The following is an 18051-nucleotide window of genomic DNA, read 5'->3' as shown; positions in this document are numbered from 1 at the left end:
GTTGCAGACATAAAGATGAGAAACACATTCCCTCTACTCTTTTGCCATGTCACATGTCCAAAAAGTGACTTTCTGTTGCTGCTAAGCTGTTGATATTTGTGACAGAAGGACACCAAGTTAGGCAAGCACAAAGTACAGGAACAGTCAGGGGCACAGCTTTGTGCAAATGATAGAGAAACAAACAGTGGGCAAGCTTTGGCTTGAACAATGCCGGAATTCTTAACACAAAGTACTACACGATTTGAGTGAGCTGGAACTCCAGTCTCAGTAAATTTAGTAGCTCATTGAGCAAGGCTGAGTAAGTAGTAGAGAGCTTCTTTGGCAAGAAGCCACCCACTGGTCCTGTTTTTCTTCTTAATCCACTTATGCTGCAGTCTGTTCATTTTGAAAGCAGGACAGATTACTAATTTTTTTTTCAACTCAGTATGAATTTAGTGCAACTTTTTCACCAAGAGAAGGAAGATCATAAACATATAGCAAAATAAAACCTTATTATCATGATCACATTAACTTCCATTCCTTCAAAACTGTTTGGAAAATGACTAGGGGCCATCAAGTTTTTTTAATTCCCTGAGATATCCTCAAAACCTGTCTAATCCGTTCATCTGTTCCAATAACAGAGATACTAAGTACAGAATGGATACTACCCACTTACAGGTTTCCTTGAATTCAGTAAACAGCATTGCAAAACAAGATCTGTGCTGATGCTTTAAACTGTGAAGTCCAACATTTCAATTTTTTCTGAGCACTGGTTACATAAAAACAGTATATGACTTAGGTCAGAAGTTCACAAGGCAATGAAAAAGTCAAAAGCAGCACCGAAGTCAAAATCAGATGAGTAGACTCCACAGAATATGCTTAGACAGTTTCAGTTCAGAATTTGTGATATAAGGACACTCATGCAAAAATCCCTTCTTTCAGACAGACCAAAAATCAAATTTAAATAAATACCAAACTATCCTTTCACTGCTAAAAAGTAATAAAGATTTTAGTTTTAAAGAATGAACTACTACTGGAATCTCATACAACCTCAGTTCTTACAATGACCATCTGTCCACTCTTGTCATTTTTTTCCAACAACAGGTTCTAGTAAAAAAGATCCCTCTGCATTTCTGACTTAGGGTCAATTTTTCATTGCTTTGAATAAGAATAAACATCTCTCCATTTTAAAGCATTATCAAAAATAACTACACTTACCAAGGTAAAGGCGTCCAAACCCTCCTTGCCCTATAGGGACACCTAATTTCCACTCTTTTCTTGATGTATCTGCTAGAACCTCCCCTGGAGAAAACACTTCAGCAAGTTTCCTTTTTGCAGGGGCTCTTTTTTCAGCAGTCTTCTTATTATATGGCATTTTCCCTGGATGGAGAGGAGGAAAGAAAAAGAAAAATAGAAAAAGAGCAGATGTTACATACTGACCAGACCTACTTTATGTAGAAATCTGCTAGAAACATGAAAAAGCATGAATTGTTTAAGATTTAACTAACTACTACAAAGGTACTCTAAAAGAAATACAGTAAGTAGTTTCATCGGCATGAATTCTAAGTGAAAAACAACTAATTTTTCCAGGCATCACAAAAAAATTTGACAACAAAAATCTTCACAGGAAAAAACTATCAGAAGACCTTGTATAATACATGCTAGGAAAAAAATCTCAGAATCTATCATACTCAATCAAGCACAACCAATTGTAAGTCTAAACTTAGAAAAAAACAAAACTAATGAAATAAAGCTCATCAGTTTTCCTAGAGTGAAAAGTGCATATTGAAAGAGCATACATTCCAAGTCTTCGGTAATAATATGAGGAATTCCTCTTATTTGTAAAAAAAAAAAAAAAAAAAAACACACACACCAAAAATTTAAACCATTCAAACAATTATTTTTTCTCCTATATCACTGCAAGCAAGAAAAATGAAAGTCTGCTTACTGTTCACAGGGCAGTATTTAGTAGATTGTCAACAAACTAGTACATAACTACCCATTTTGAGATCACAAATGTAAACATATTACTGTTGCCTTCTCCCAACCTCAGGTCTCAGATCATCAGTATTTCCAGAAATAACATAATGGCCCACGGGTACAAAACACATGCATCTTTCTCCAGCATAGGCCTCATTTTGAGCGAATAAATGTTTTAAGTTTTTAGCAGAGCCAGATTTTGGTTCAGTAAAACATCGTGCTGAATAACCACAATATATAGCAGAGTGCACTAGACCTCTTTACAGGAAAGGCCTTCATGATCTGCTTTACAAAGAACTGATCTTTCCCTCTAACTTACGAACATAAAAATCATACAAACAGAGCCACAGTTATTTTCTAAAACATACCATTCTGACTGGTGGGATTTTATTGTATTTTATTTTGCTTGCGGAAGTAGGAAGGAATATTAATACACAAGTCAGGAAGTTTCTGGATAGCAAAGTATCTTTTTCCCATTAGTCTAGCCACTCAATACAATAACTCTGAGCCAAATGCGGTTACTCAACATCAGTTTTCCTCTTTCAGTTCTAATGTTCCTCTAGGACTTTGTTTTTAGTATTCCAAACAGAAAACCACTTAACTATGACAGCTGTTCCAAAAGCATTTCCCTTTCTACAAGCCTCTTTTCTGACTGGGTGGTATCTTCGGGAAATTTTCTTCCCCAAATATGTCTGTCAGCCAACTAACATCTGAATAGAGCAGTCCGTACCCATTTCTCTACTTACTAAATTCTGTAACTGTCAAGTTCCCTGAAAATGTTCTTCTGTCCACTAATACTCGAGTCTGCAGTTGTGGCTGACCAAAAACCCCAAGCGTGGAATGTGACCCAGTAAAACTCGGCAATGGATGAACAGGAGACAGGCAAGGGTGAAGTGCCCAAGGAACACTGGAGAGAATGCAAAGGAGCTCACTTTAGCTCAACACAAAAGGGACCAGTGGGTGGCCTTTGTTTTAAGTGATCAGCTAAACAACAGCTGAGTGGATTGGATCAAATGGTGATGTAAATGTCTCCCTGAGTTAGCCAGGCCAGAGTTGCGAGGCTCAGCCCAACATAAAAGAGTATAAAAACTAAAGTAGCAAAGAATTTCGAAGAGACCAACGGGCTTAAGCTGGTTTCAACCCAGGTATTCCTTCCCGGTGCCTGGGGATGCCAGCGTAGTGACAGGGCGCATATTATAGAGATCTGTACTGGGATCACATCGGTACTGTGACTGTATTGCAATTGCTGTATTTTGCCAAGTATAATTTACATTTGTATTGTTTTCAGTATATTTTGTATCACTCTCCTAAATCAGAAATCCCATATAGTATCAACTATCTTCAAACAAGTAAATTTGATATTAAATATCATGCCCTCCACACATAGAAGACCTAAAAGGATCTGGTCAGAGAGTACTGGACTCTGTCAGCAGCAGTGTGCTGACACCACAGTCATTCAGTATAGGAATAAACGCAGAAGAGAAGGAGTATGATTCCATGACAAAGAAAAGTTCTGCTTTTTCAGGTCCTTATTAATCTGAAAAGAAGCTCTGTGTCATAGAACCACATCTGAATACCTACTGTGGTTAAAAAAGTAACTTCAACAAAACAGTAGTATGAAATATCCACATCACCAGAAGAAACTGGTATTTATCAATGCCTATGCTGCACAAGCTTCCTCATTATCACAGACCAGGATATTTCCACTTCTATACAGTAACGTTCTTCTCTATAATCAGGATGCAGTTCTGACATTTTACAGTTAAATTTTAAGACTAACTTTACCCACAGTTTTATCCATACCCTTCAAGAAACTCCTCTCTCTCACTCATTTTTTTCTTTTTTTTTTAATCTTCAATATGATATATATTGTACTGTCTTAGGGGAAGGTTCTTCCTCCAGATTTTCTACAGGAGAAAAATTACGCTTTCAAGAACCAAATGAAATTCCAGCTAGCTCAGCTAAGACCATACCAATGAGAACATAATGCTGTCAAAGTTCCTCAGAAGGAACAGAGAGTGGTAGGAATGATTACATGTTAATGTCTTACACTTGCAAGAGCAGGCCAAAATGATCACGGCAGGCCTTTAAACAGCTTCTCAGGACACCCAGATCAGGAAAAGGATTAAAACAAAGGACAGACTGAAACCAGTAGAAGTTGTGATCAGAAAATAAACCAGAAGACTGAAGCTCCAAGACTGACTCAAATAAGGAGTAAAGGAAAGTAAAAAAATCAGCACTGTTGGTACCTAAAGACTCAGATGTGGGACAAGATCACACTCACTGTCATCTAAAGGATACAAAAACATACACAAAATGAGCATACTGTCCTCAAGAACAATATAAGAGACATGAAGAGGACTTGAAGGACTGTATCCTTTGACCTCCGAGTCATTACAAATAATTCCAGCAAGACTTGGACAGATGCACTTAGGTGCTTGAATGGTGGACACATTACTGACCAGTAAGAGAAAAATTTGTAGCCTCTTTTTCAGTAAAGCTAGCAAGCCAGTGAAATAAAACTATTGATACACTTTACATTTTTGACATTCACAGTGAATCTCAATAGTAGCCTTGCTTAAAAAGGAATTAAGTTTACTTAAAATAGCTCCTCAAGAGTATCAAATAAGGAGCTGGGGTATCCCTCTGCTTTTTTTCCCCTTTTTTTTTTTTTTTAACGTGGTCAATAATTGTATGCCTGAAGGTATTTAGTTTAAAAAAAGTATATTAATGACAACTTCCCTTTATCCATAAAAGCAAAAATTCAAAACGGACATAAGTTTGAATGTCCCCAGCTGGGAACCCTGCCCTTAACAAATACACTAGATACACATACATGGTTTCTTGGCTGTCTATATTCATATCCATCTGCTAAGATGGCACTGTGCCTACTTACAAGTTGGTCAAACTATCAGTAGGCCATAGGTGCCAAACACTGATCGCTTTCAATGGGCAGCATTCACAATACTAAGCACTCACTCTTTTGCAAAAAAGCTGTTATCCATGGAAATATTTAAGCAATGGCTGCACATGCTTTCACATTTATTTGGATAAATTCATTCAAAGATCTTCTACAGATTGAAACTAAAACCACCTGGAGATTGCAAAAATTTTCTGCATGAAAATACAGAACCAGGAAAAAAAAAAAAAAAAAAAGACAAAAACAATGAAAAAAGATAATGACATTTTAGTGCGAATTCTATCATTCTATGTGCTTTTCAACTCATGATACAGCAAATGTGAGAGGTTTGTCAAGGAAATTTATGAACCAGCAAACACGATATGGAACTGCCTACTGTACACTGCATAACTGGAATAAAGTTGTATACTTCTCCCTAAAATCACCTTTAAAAATTTACACACACACCCCCAAAAAAAATAAATTCACTTTTAACTGTCCTGCATCTCAATTACCTCACCGCATCAGTAAATGGAAATATTTTCTATCCCACTGGTATTGTGAAGCTTGATTCATTAGTGCCTGCAACCATGCTGAAGTCCTTGGAAACAGAGTGCCATAGATGTCAAGTACTGTACTATCATTCAAGTATCAAACAGACCTGACCCTACTTAGCTAAGGTATCTGACAAGAACTATTTTCAAGGTGTATGACTGTAAACAGCAGCATTTTATATGGCTACAATGTACTCAAAACAAAGATTTTGCTACTAACAAGTATGAATAACAGAAGTCTATTTGTCTAAACTCTCTCCAAAAGCCTCTTGGTACTACAAAGGCTATTTTTCCTGCTTCTCCCTAATAAAACATCTTGGAAGAAACTGAATACACTGTACTTGAGATATGCAGACAATTTTGTATCAGTAGTGCTATTAGTGGTGTTATCTTTACAAATGTCTGCAATGGTTGCTACTCTAGCGATACTTGAACTCTTAGAATAAATATGAATAGCCACTTCTCAATTTTCGTTTGCATTCATTCTCAATAAACTCCAAAATTAATATAAATCAAATTTATTTTTAATAAAGTATTTCTGTAGTGTGGCAGGTTTCTTCCTGATTCACCTCTTATTCTCTAGAAATTCTCACTCTTATGGTTGTTTCTATCAGTAGGACCTATTTTCATTCTCAACACAGAGAAGGCCTCCTGGTGACCTGTGCTCCTCTTCATGAATAGGTAGACCCAGCATGACCTGAAATCTGTGTGTCATTAGTATTGTTCATCAGTCACAGCAAGACATCTAAGTCTGCTTGCAATAAAGAAAATAAAGACAAACAAAAAACAAAACCACGCTGTTGTTCAAGGAGTGGGAGAGAAAGAACAGGACTCTTTAAGACTTCTGAATAATCTAGAACTGTTTCATAAGAGTGATCACCAAAAAAAGTACCTGAAGTACCAGTGACTTGGAATACCAAGCAAGGTAGATAGTAAACGAAGACTTTCTTGCATAAATAGGACAGTCTGTGACTGGTCTATCAGTATTACATTTTGAGTAGAACTATAATCTCATTTCCTGGCAATTAAGACATCTGACAAATAATGGTACTCATAGAAGAAGAGGCGCTAGAGTTCTTCCTCTAAGAAACACCTCTTCTTAGAGAAAATGAATAAATGTACATTGGACGACAACAATTAATAAGAAGCATATCATCACAATAGCACTATAGTGGGCAAAACGAACGCGCTTTTTTTCTTTTTTTTTTTCTTTTTTTTTTTTAAACAGACTGAGATGACTTTAAAATTTCATAATGCAGTTTGTTCAGAGATAGGAAACATTTAAAAGAGGAATTGCTGCGTTGCTAACTAATTTTAAATTGTCTTCTCAATAATACATTTTCTTCTTTTGAACACTATTTAAGGTTTCCTTGAAAATCCTGAGCATCACTCAGATAGTTATTGCAATAAAGAACACACCAAACTTTATAAAGTACCAAATCATCTGTCACTCCAAATTACCTCACAAACCAAACCACCAGCAAGTACCTATGCACGTGAGTGGGACACTCAACGGCTTTTTCATAGTTTGCATACTGTATAAAAAATCAACAGCTCTGAAATTCATTAAGAATCCCACCTCATTTGGGTATTATCCCCAAGAATGAAGTGGACAGAGAAAGCCACAAGTCTTTAGACACAGTAATAGCTACGGAAAACTTCACAACAGCTTTTATAATTTTGATAATGATAAAAAGGGCCCGTAGATTCCCTATGAATTAATAAAAGCGTTAACACAAATTGAAATCCAAAGAAAACAACAGGGCTCGCCCTGTCTGCAACTAAGTCTTAAACAAGGAAGGCAAATGGCGAGAAATAGGAAGTGAAGAAAAACCTCTCACAGAAAGAAACCAGTTTAGCGCAGTTCTTACACAACAGGTCTGTTCTGATCCTAAAATTACAGATTTTTATTTGTGATTTATAGGTCTGTATTTCTTAAAAAAAAAAAAAAAAAAAAGTTTTCTTTAAAGCAAAACTCAGGAACGCCTCCCAGCCTAGATGGTATTTTGTTAGCCACACACGAGGATATTCCTAAAGGGGACAAACCTCTAAATGGCACTGAGTATAGCTTTTACTCCCTCCCCCACCTCGCCTTAGCACTAAAGAAAAGCAACCACGAAGAAAAGCAACTTAGGCCGCTGCCACCAAAGGGAGCTTTAGATCCAACAGCCCACGAAGGCAGGGGATGGGAGGGTGCAGCAGACCCCATGGCTGAAACCGAAGCAGCTCTTACCCACCTGCCCCCATTCTCTCCCTCCCTGCCGGTCCAGGGAGATGCCGCCGGCGCCACGGGCTGGGACGGGGGGGCAGGGAAGGTGCCTCTCCTACTCCCGTAGCAGAGAAGACGGAGGAACAGGGCCCGAGCGGGCCCCGGTGTTATCACCAGCCCCCTTAGCGCGGGAAGCGGGAAAACCCGGCCGCAACGCGGACTCACAGCAGGCCGAAGGGGAGGCGAAACAGCGCCCCAAAACTCGCCTCGCAAAAAAACCCCGACAAACACTACGCTCCAAGAGCAGATGCCGGCTTCAAATACCTCCTCCGTGCCAGGCCCAGCCGCGGCTCCTTCCGCCCCGTCCGAAATTCCCGCACTGCCAGGGACCCCGAGGCGGCCCGCCCGCCCCGCCGCTCACCTCCCACCATCGCCCGCGCCCATTGGGCCGCCGCGCCGCGGCCACCGCCCTCGCCCCTCCTCGGCCGCGGCGCCTGCCGGGAAGTGTAGTCCGGGACCGCCTCGGGCGGCCGCCCCGGAGGTCACGGCCTGCGCGTCCCGGCAGGCACCGCGCCGGCGGTGGGCCCCGAGCTGGGCGCTTCTGCAGGGTAGCTGCACGAAAATCTCGGCGTTTTCAGCCGAAATAAGTTTGGAAAGGCCTTTGACAGGCCGATGCCATGTGGTGATAACCCCTGTCCGGGAAACAGGGCACGACACAGGTTGCCAGGTGTCCAGGGGCAAGGTAATGCAGCAGTTCTCCATCTTGGATGACTGATGCCCAGGCCAAAACCAGCCCCTCCAGCAGTAGAGCCTGCACGTACACGTTACCTCACTACATACTTCATGATTTTACCTACTTTCCCACTTGCCTGTCAAGACCCTTTCTGATTTTACCTACTGCAGTCTTGCACGGTGGTGCAATGGAGCTTCTCCTTACCCTGAAGAAACTTTTTATCTACACTTTGATAAAGCTTCTGTTCATTTAATCCTGACTGCTTTGTGGTTTTTTTAACACATTCTGTGTTACTTAAATTTGTGCTTGTTTTGAGTGCACAAGAATATTTTTCAAAATTAATAGTAATTACAAAGTTTTATGTAAAAGACCCATGTCTTTGAAGGGCCAGCCCAGATTCTGACTTTCCTCCTCTGATTCTCTTTCCTCCCCATCCCAATCTTCTTTTCTTCAGGTCCGAGTCAAATCATACAGCATTGGTTCACCTAGGAGGTCTGATCCATTTGTCATCCAATATCGTTACATCTCCTTTTGTTGTCAGGTACAAATCCCTGCACACCCACAATTACTTCTGCCGGGCTGTGAAGTGGGAGACAGGCATAGAAGATTAAAAACATGCCAAAATAGGGGATTTAAGGGGTGACGCAAGAAATTAAAAAGGCAATTTTTTTGTGTTGTTAATTTGCTGGGGGTTTTAAATCTTTAAAAAAAGTAATGTTTTCATGGCCACCATCTTCACATGCTGCAGTTTTAGAGGTACTAAATAGTTTAAAACAAAGAACTATTATTTCATAGTATGTTTATCATGACAGTACTTCTACAGGAGATTAACTTGAAAACTTGGGCTACATTAGGAATAATAGAGATACATACTAGAAATCCTAGGTAGTCCTACAAGTGTTCAAGAATCTGAACTGTTCTGAATGTTCTAGGGTATGAGCAGTAGCTCAATAGGAAAGACCAAAAGATTGTTTGAAAAAAGTGCATCAAACTACCACACATGATAGCATTTCACCTGAAATACTATCATCTTTAATATTGGATTACTGGGATTGTGAAAACATTTGAAGATGCTGATATAGAAAATAAAATTTAAAATTTAATAGCTATTCCATTCATTCCTTTAGTGAAAAGCTGATCTTCAGGCTGTCAGTCTGTAAACAGTCTTAACAACAAGGCCATAGAGATTTAAAGTAAATTCTGCTATCCCATCAAAAATTTTGGCCAAAAAAAAAATGTTACCTTTCTTGCATGAAGAGAGAACTGGACCTCATTCTGCCTCTGATTTTTCTCTGTTGAGCCAGACTAATCAGTTCTGTTTTAAGCAAAAGGTACAGTTTCAATATATCCATCCTACTTTTTATTAACAAAAATGTGAGATTATGCCTATAAAGTATCAGAGCAGAGACTTTCATATACATACACTAAAGGGCTGGGTTTCTGATCAGCCTGTCTGGATGCATTTCCTTTAATACTGATACTGTTGGAGGTTCTTCAAGTATTACCCAAATCCAGAGTGGCCACAACTTTTCTCAGATATTCCCTATATATTGTAAATTGTTTGACTGGATCTCAAAAAAGGAAGTATTGACCAAACAATCAAAATCATAAGATAGGTTCTTCATTATCATCCTTCACTGTAAGAGCGTTCCTGGAATGTGCTGGCTACAACTTTCAAATACGCTTGAAGAATTATTTTAGGTTCGATAACTGTTGTTTGATTCATCTCCAGGGAAAGGCCTTTATCACTTCCTTAAAAGTTCCCTAATCTTAAATGAAATGGGCAATCCACTCTTTGTGTGCACTACAGATGCAGCTGTCAAGAAAAGTTCAAATGTTACTTTTAAATAGTAGTAAGTACGTAATATATACTGTACTGTAGTATATAAGCAGTTACATACTTTCATTTTAGCAATGGGGATAAGAAGTATGACATTTGAATGTGGCTTGACAAGTACATGTGAAGAGATAGCAAACAAACTACAGTATGAATTCTTCTAAACCAGCAACTCATAAAGTAACCTAAATTAACCTTAAAAATTTTTAGATTTGTGAGTCTCCAGAGTAAATGAAGAACAGCCATTTCACAAATGGCTATTTTTTTCAGGAGAGCTACATGTACTCATTAATTCCAGAAGACATGCAAGTTATATTCTCATTACTAGGAGAATATTAAGAATGTTCCTCAAAAGACTCAAAATAGCACAAAGATCATTTGAATCCTCCTACCTCACCAAAAAAAAAAAAAAAAAAAAAAAAAAGAGAGAAAGAAAAAAAGTTAATTATTTAATCTCAGAATTTCATTCTACACTAAGAAAACTGAGGCATTGGTTGATTAAAATATTTGCTTAAGAGATTATTAGGCAAGGTCAGAAATGTAGCCCGAATCTCTTAAGCAGGTTCAGTGCTTTCTCACAAGGCTGAATAGAATGCAACACAGTAATACCTGAATATGAGAATTCCAGTAAAAATACAAAATAAGAGAATGCCAAATGTCTGCAGGTAGTAAGATTGTGTGTTATACTTCAGTTAGGCCCATTTCTGCTTTAGTGTAGTGTTTTTCAGGCTGTGATTCACAGACTAAGGTCTGCAAAGATATCAGAAGGGGATATTGGAGCAAAAGATGCACACATGCTTTTCCACATAGAGATGCAAGTAAGGAAGCAACAATCTAGAAATGTAAAAGTAATACAACATTTCCCTTAAGTTTTGTTCTTGAAAATTATTGCCATAAAACCTCACAAGATTGTTGTTTATTTCTTCATACAAAGATTAAATGACCTTTGGATTTTAAAAGTTTGGAGTTAAATGATAGAGTGGTATTTTTACATGATGTTCTCCACATTTCCACTCCTCCAAAAATTATAGAATTATATGGCTTTGAAGTCCAGCGTGTACTCCCTTACCACAGTCATTTTTATTTTTCTCCTTTGCAAAATGAGAAAAGGCTTTATACATTTCACAAACACTTTGCCATACTACACACAATGCTTTAAAAAAGCAAAAAGTAAAAAAAAAAAAACCAAAACAAAAACAAACAACCTTTAAAAAAAATATCAACAGGCAATTCCAAAATTAAGAGGGACACTGTGTCACTACAAATGGTTGATAAAAGAGTACATATGCACTGCACTCAACTGTCCTAACTGGGGTTTGAGGCCCACAGACAAGAGTAGATAGATACTAATCTTCCTAAAAATGACCATGGCATTTGCTTCAAATTACAGGTCTCTTGAAGTGCTAGACCAAAAAAGTTTTGCTAAATACCTAGTGGCCAGAGTCCATAAACAGTTTGAGAAGGAACAGTAGTATGATCACGTTTAAAGAAGCCATTCTTGACTCACTCGCCTTGTGTTACCATCTACCCACAGTGTATCTACTGTGGTGTACAAAGAATTATGCTTTCCATCCTATCTGTGTATTGTCCTGCAGTATGAGTATACTGACACTAGGGAAAAAATGTGGTTACTACAAACTTTCTTTCTTTTTTCCTCTCATTCACATTTCACACTATTTTCCTCAGTGGAAACCTGTCTGTAAATTAAATGAAGGATGTGGGTTTTTTCCTCTAATGTACTTTTATTAAACTTTAAAAGGGTAATCACTATTCTCTGAGAATAGCAGTATGGCACTCCAGAGTTCTCTTTGTTCATCTGTTAATATATATTCTAAGAGTATTTAAGATGATCTGCCTGGCAACCTCAGAGTTTGTGTGTATTCTAGGAGACCAGTACAATATCTTATTGCTTCTGAGTTCTGTTAAAAGGTAGCTAGGAACAAAATTGGTTTTGCGATGTGTTTAAGATCTTTCCAGGTGTCTTTACAAGTTAAACTAATTTCTGTATTTGATTAGACAAGAATTTGAATTTTTATTTATTAATTCCTTCAGAATGCAGTGAATAAGAAATCAGAATCAACTATTATCTTGAATATTCAATCAGTTTGATGAGACAACTTTTTTACTCAATAAAGTTATTATATGTCTGCCTAGAAAATTACATGAGACAAGGCTGTCACCTAAGTTCTCCTCACCAGAGGGAGGTGCAATATTGTTTTGTAATAAGATCAAGTTTTTACAATATTCAATAAAAAAATCAAATAAATATTTACTCTTTTTTACAAATAAAGAACCAGACACAGAGATACTGAGTGAAGTTTGTTTAGCTTGAAGTGATGAAGGAAATTTGTAATAAATGTCAAAGTAAGACCTGATTTCTTGACTCCTTTTTCTGTATTATGAATTACAAAACCATTATTAATTGTACTGTTCAAAACATTAAACTCAAAATTAAGATGCTGAGGCAGGAAAGGTCTCTGTAAATCTCGCAGCTCTTTGAAAATATCCTCTGTATTCAAGCTAAGCAGTTAAATAGTTAGATGAAGGAACAGAACATGAGGAAGAAGAACTGTCCAAACTTTACAGAATACCCAATAATTTAATGGAAAGGGAATGAAGTATTAGAAGAATTAATTAAAATGTTGTGGAAGAAAAGCCACCGAGTCAGATCCATTGGAAGTTTCACTTTTTCTGAAAGTTTCATGATTCTAACAGACATATGATTTGAAGCTGTTAAAGGGAATTGTTTTAAATAACTTGAAGCTTCTAAGACTAGAGTTTGTTTGAAGTACATTAAATGAATCCAAATTAAAGGACTTTCATGAGTTTCTAAAGGGTTTGTATGTTTTCTCTGGTCAAGGTCCAAACTCATATGCATGGGCAGTATTTTCTACTTAAAAATAAATGAGTGGGCTGTCTTGGATGTGAAGTGTCTTCACCTGTCTTAGTTACAAGCTGTATTTATAGGGATGCATACATTTTATCTGGAGAGCACTGTATATTCTACACTGTAGGTCCATTCACATGCACTCAAACAACAGTACATGGAGTCTAACTATAACGATATGAAGAACTTCTGTTTAGAACTTCTGTTTATCATCAAACATTTCATATATCCCATTACATGTGAAAGAATTATTATCTGTCCTGTTGCAGTACAATGCTTCTTCCTATAATGGAATTTTACTTTGCAAATTTATTTTAGTATTAAAAGGTTCCACTTTATAATGTCTACGGTTCAATCAGTGATCTAAAAGGCACTTAAATGCTTTGAACAAGATACATAAAACGCTTTTATTGCAAAAGCTTTGCTGTATCTACCAATTTTACCATTGATCTCTTTCCATGTAAGGCAGTTCTGGAAGCTGCCCATGCTGTATAAAATCACATGGTGGCTTTTGATCTCCAGCTGGTGATTAAAGCACATTATGGAGGTTTGAAATTTTCTTGTGGTCATTAGCATATCTCCAAACACTTCTCTGCTGAATAGTAGTGGTGTTCTCACTACATGGTATATAAATAAGAAACCAGGAATCTATAAACTTATTTACTATCCTTTGTAGCTCAGGGGATACAGATCTTTTGAATGAGGTGACCTTACCCTTAGCAATAGACTTACTGATCAAATAGTGATTTCTTAAGGTGATTAGGCTCTATCAAAATGCAGGGAAGAATGAGGTTATATATTTTTAACCCCCCTTTTGATAGAAACAGGCAGAGCTCCATGCAAAACCTTGTATAGTTACTCCCTATCTACAATTCCATATTTCCCACTGCTAAAACACATCACCATTGCTTTCAAGGTCACCAGGCTGTTGTAGATTTTCCACAGTGGATTTTTAAACAATGCAGCATTAATGCTGTTACTTTTAAATATAAAAAAAAAAAAAAAAAAAAAAAGGCATCTTTCCTCCCGCTTTTTGAAAATGTATTTATGTGGTGGGAAAAATAATGAATCACCATGTATTTGTTACTTTCTCTAGCAAACTCTTTGGAGTTTCCTTTTGCAGAAAATAAATTAGGATGTCAGCTTTATATATTCATACTTCATTTTATTATATTACATTGCATTTTATTTATGTGTTTTTACTATCTATAGCAATAGCATTTGTTGAAAGAGATTACAGTCAGTAAATACCAAATAAATTCCAAAGCTTTCTGTTAGTTGTTATACCCTGTTCCCTTACTCCCCAAAATAGAATGAATATAGGTAACCTGGTTTCTGACAAGTCAGCTGTTACAGGCTTTTAAAAGGGGATAAAATCTGGGTCAAGGGAAGAGTATTGGCCTGGAATGGATGTTCCAGTTCTAAGCGAGACATTTGAGAGGACAGTAAAACTTGTGGAAGAGATGGGCAGGCAGAATATCAAGGTTAGCAGTGAAGGAACACGGTTTTGTGTCTATTATACTGAGTGGCAAAGCACCCTGAATTATTTGAATCTAGGAAAGAACAGATTTCCATCTCTGATTTTATCCAGCAGTTTGACTAACGCTGGGAGGTACAGCAGAACTACGCAGAGAGAGCACTAAAAATTTATCATATATGTAACATTTTTCTTTTATTTCCAAGCAATACCCTAAAATACCTAAGATCTTTTATATCATAAGAATGGACACAGCAGTTTTTATCCAATGAGTTTATCGTTCAGAATAAAAACAAAAAATGCTAATGAAAAAGCAGCACACATTGCATCCTTTTTCATATCAGAAGTTAATCCGTGTCCATATAAATAGGTATTTGGTGGATTAATTGTCTCATACAAACTTTCTTTGAGGAAGTAGAAGGGGGAGAAGCCATTGACTGTTTCCTAGGAAGAAGATACCATACAATGAAAACTAAACATAGACCATTGCATTTCATTATAATCCACACTCTCCTGTCTTCTGGCAAGCTTTATTGCCCAGAACTGACTGTCTAGAGAAGAAAAAATACTTACTGCTGCTCTTCTGTACTAGAGCATAGCATGGAATCCTTCCCGTCATGCTGCTCTACCGCGTAGTTTTGGGGTTCATAACCATGCTAATCTACATAAAATTTACATTACATGTAACAAAATACATGATTTGCATAAGAACCGGTTTTCTCCAAGTCCCAAATGGCACTAAGAGACTCTAAAAAAATGCTACCACTAGGTGTCTCATTGGTTTCAATATACTCCCAACCTAAGAGCAAGAAATGCTCAACAAAATTTAACAAAAATACAGTTAATTACCACTGACATTCCCTCCTTCGTTACACCAGCACACCCTGAATTTAATCACATGCATTATTGTAATCAAGCTGTCAATCAGGTTTTGAAATATTTCATTTTTTGACATAATTACAGCAGAATCCCTACAGCCCGTCTAGAACATGGATATGGCAAGATTGATATTGTGTTACAAAATGTGATCTGACAAAAAAAAAATTGATGCTTCTGTGCAAAAATTAAAGAAACACTGAACTGCTAATGCATTTACCCTGCAAATATGTTTCATCAGGTAGAATGTCCAGAGTTAATATAACTGCCTGCCCATTCACTGAATAATATACTTATTCTTGTTGTGCTTTAAATGCCTAAATGTTGTCCATGTAAATTTTATTTTTGTTTAAAAATCTAGAGCTTTAATTTACTTAATTGGAACCAACTGTATGAAGGCCTTTTTTTGCTTTTAGTCTTACAGCAAAAGATTTAGAGAAACAATCAGCAGAGAAATGGGATGCCAATGATAGAGTTGGGCTCGTGTTGAAACTCCTCAGAGACAACCCCATCTATGGAAAGCCACAAAACTAGTGGGCCATTTGATTAGTGTTTGCAAACAGCTCATGATGAGACATCCATAGTACATATTGGTATATTTTTTAAAACTTCCATGTTCCTGTTTTTTGGCGTATGGTGGGGACCATATTTTTTATGTTAACACTTCAAAACATTTGAGATGCACCTAGAGGTGGAAGGCTCTTTAGATGGAGATGCAACTGTCAGCAATTACAGGGGTTCCCCCAAACGCATATAATACAAACTTCAGCCTGGTTCAGGTGAGTGTTAGTCAGATACCGTCTCTCTCATTTTTGGGACCCTAGTTTGTATTTTAACCAAGAAAGTAATTTTTACCATCTGATGATTATTTCATGTCCTCTGTGAATGAGTTTGCAGACCCCAGCCTGATTTTATGTAGACAGATGTCCCCCTTCACAAAAACAACTGTCACAATTGGCAATAGATGTCACACATGCTGGCAGCAGCATGGGCTCAGGATGAATGGATGGGAGGCAGGAGAGTGTCCTTCTCACTATGAGGAGGCAGGTGAAGTTTGAAATGGGGTATGTTTGCAATACCACTGACAGAACTACATTTTCAGTGTGAAGTATCATTAATTCAGGCATCTTTTATGTGAATAGAGCACAAGGCATTGTTTGGATATTTCTAGACAGGTATTGCACTAGAATAACTTGATCTAAATGTGTTTGGATAACTTAAGACAATCTCTTGTCCAACAGCAATTTAATAATTAATTATTTTTTTTTTCAGTGGTGGGTGAGGAAAACTGCAAACACATTTTTCACTGGAGAGATATGCAAGGCTTTTAAGAAGTTACGGAAACACACGTGTAGCTTCGCACACAATCCCAGCACTTTTACACTCTCCTCGACCTGAGGAGATGCATTGTAACTCTGCTCCTTCCCTCCATCTTCATTCTGTCCTCAGGGTCTCAGTTGCTTATTTTCCATATCACTGGTACTGGCCCTGTTATTCAGAGAAATACTGTTTTACTTGAGTATTATCTCAGCTCCTAAGACCTCTGTTTATAAGATCTGTTTTTTTCTAGTTGAGTTGCCGTATTTTCATGCAGACATCTGTTGAAAGCATTGAATTAATTAATATAGTAGTAGCAACTAAGAAAACATGATTAATCAGCTCTGTCCTCTGCCACAGTGAACTTACCAGTGCAGTGAGCGAAGTATAGAATCTGATGGGCTCTATGTTTTACAGTTTGTCCTTGGTGAATAGGTTAAATTTCTTCCTTTTCCTTTCATGCCACCACCTCCTACTTTCCCTTCACAGACTTGAACCTAGCTCCATCCACACATACAAAAGGCGACCTTGCATATCTCATGGTAGAGGCGATGAGTTCTGCATTCCCTGCAGATTGGCTGCTTTTTTGACAGGAGATGCCAAGCTTTGTACCTCCCCAGTTGCCTATAGCTCGTATTCAATTGAAACATGCTAGGAGGAAAGTGTTTACGATGTATTGTTGAAACAGCTAGTTTTTTCAGTAAAAACATGGCTTTGAAGATATTTAAATGGTATTAAAGCTCCCTCAGTGATATAAATAAAGAAGCAAGTTCAGCAGTTTTTATGACACCATATACTGACAATATTCTAAACTGTCCACTAAACATTTTTCATTCTCCATGGAATATCAACATACTGACTACAATATTTCTATCTGTGTTCTTTTACTTGCTAATGATCAAATTGCAGCCATCAACCTTTTCATTTAGAACTACTTGCTCCAAAAAGTAAGCACAGCCATTTGAAACAATTTTGTAGCTATCTCAGATGGAATGTAAGTTTTAAATTGTTGAATTGTAAGACTGCCACCTCGTAAACATATTATAATGTATATTGGTCTATTTTGGTGAACAGCTGAATAATAACATACTTTAAAAACAGTTTGAAATGCATCTTCTAAGATATAAAGCAGAGAGGATGACTAATATGAGAATATGGCATTTCACAGCAAACCTAATGAAAGCTTGTGAAAACTACAGTATCTCATCACCACACTGGCTACATTGGCTGCAGTACAGTCAATAATATATTGACTGCTAGAAAGGCTATAAGTACAAACATTCCATCTCTCCTGATGAAAGTA

General features: G+C 37.4%; 1 protein-coding gene across 3 annotated transcripts in view; it reads right to left on the bottom strand.

Annotated features, from left to right (window-relative positions):
* The window catches only part of VRK1 (VRK serine/threonine kinase 1), a 35277-nt gene extending 27341 nt beyond the window's left edge, over positions 1-7936 (bottom strand). For 2 of the 3 annotated variants that reach the window (XM_074909279.1, XM_074909280.1), the window contains exons 1-2: positions 7650-7936; positions 1198-1359 (exon numbers count right to left, since the gene is read on the bottom strand). In XM_074909279.1, the coding sequence (XP_074765380.1) occupies positions 1198-1359; positions 7650-7659 (172 nt within the window). In that variant the 5' untranslated portion in view covers positions 7660-7936. Of the gene's footprint in view, positions 1-655; positions 798-1197; positions 1360-7649 lie in introns of those variants that run through there. The other variant, XM_074909281.1, reaches the window with a different exon arrangement.
* Between the last annotated feature and the right edge of the window lie 10115 nt (positions 7937-18051).

The sequence above is a fragment of the Athene noctua genome, chromosome 6 (genome assembly GCF_965140245.1).
Source record: "Athene noctua chromosome 6, bAthNoc1.hap1.1, whole genome shotgun sequence".
Lineage (NCBI taxonomy): Eukaryota > Metazoa > Chordata > Aves > Strigiformes > Strigidae > Athene > Athene noctua.
Note: the sequence above shows the minus strand (reverse complement) of the source record. Positions and strands in the feature narration are given on the sequence as shown.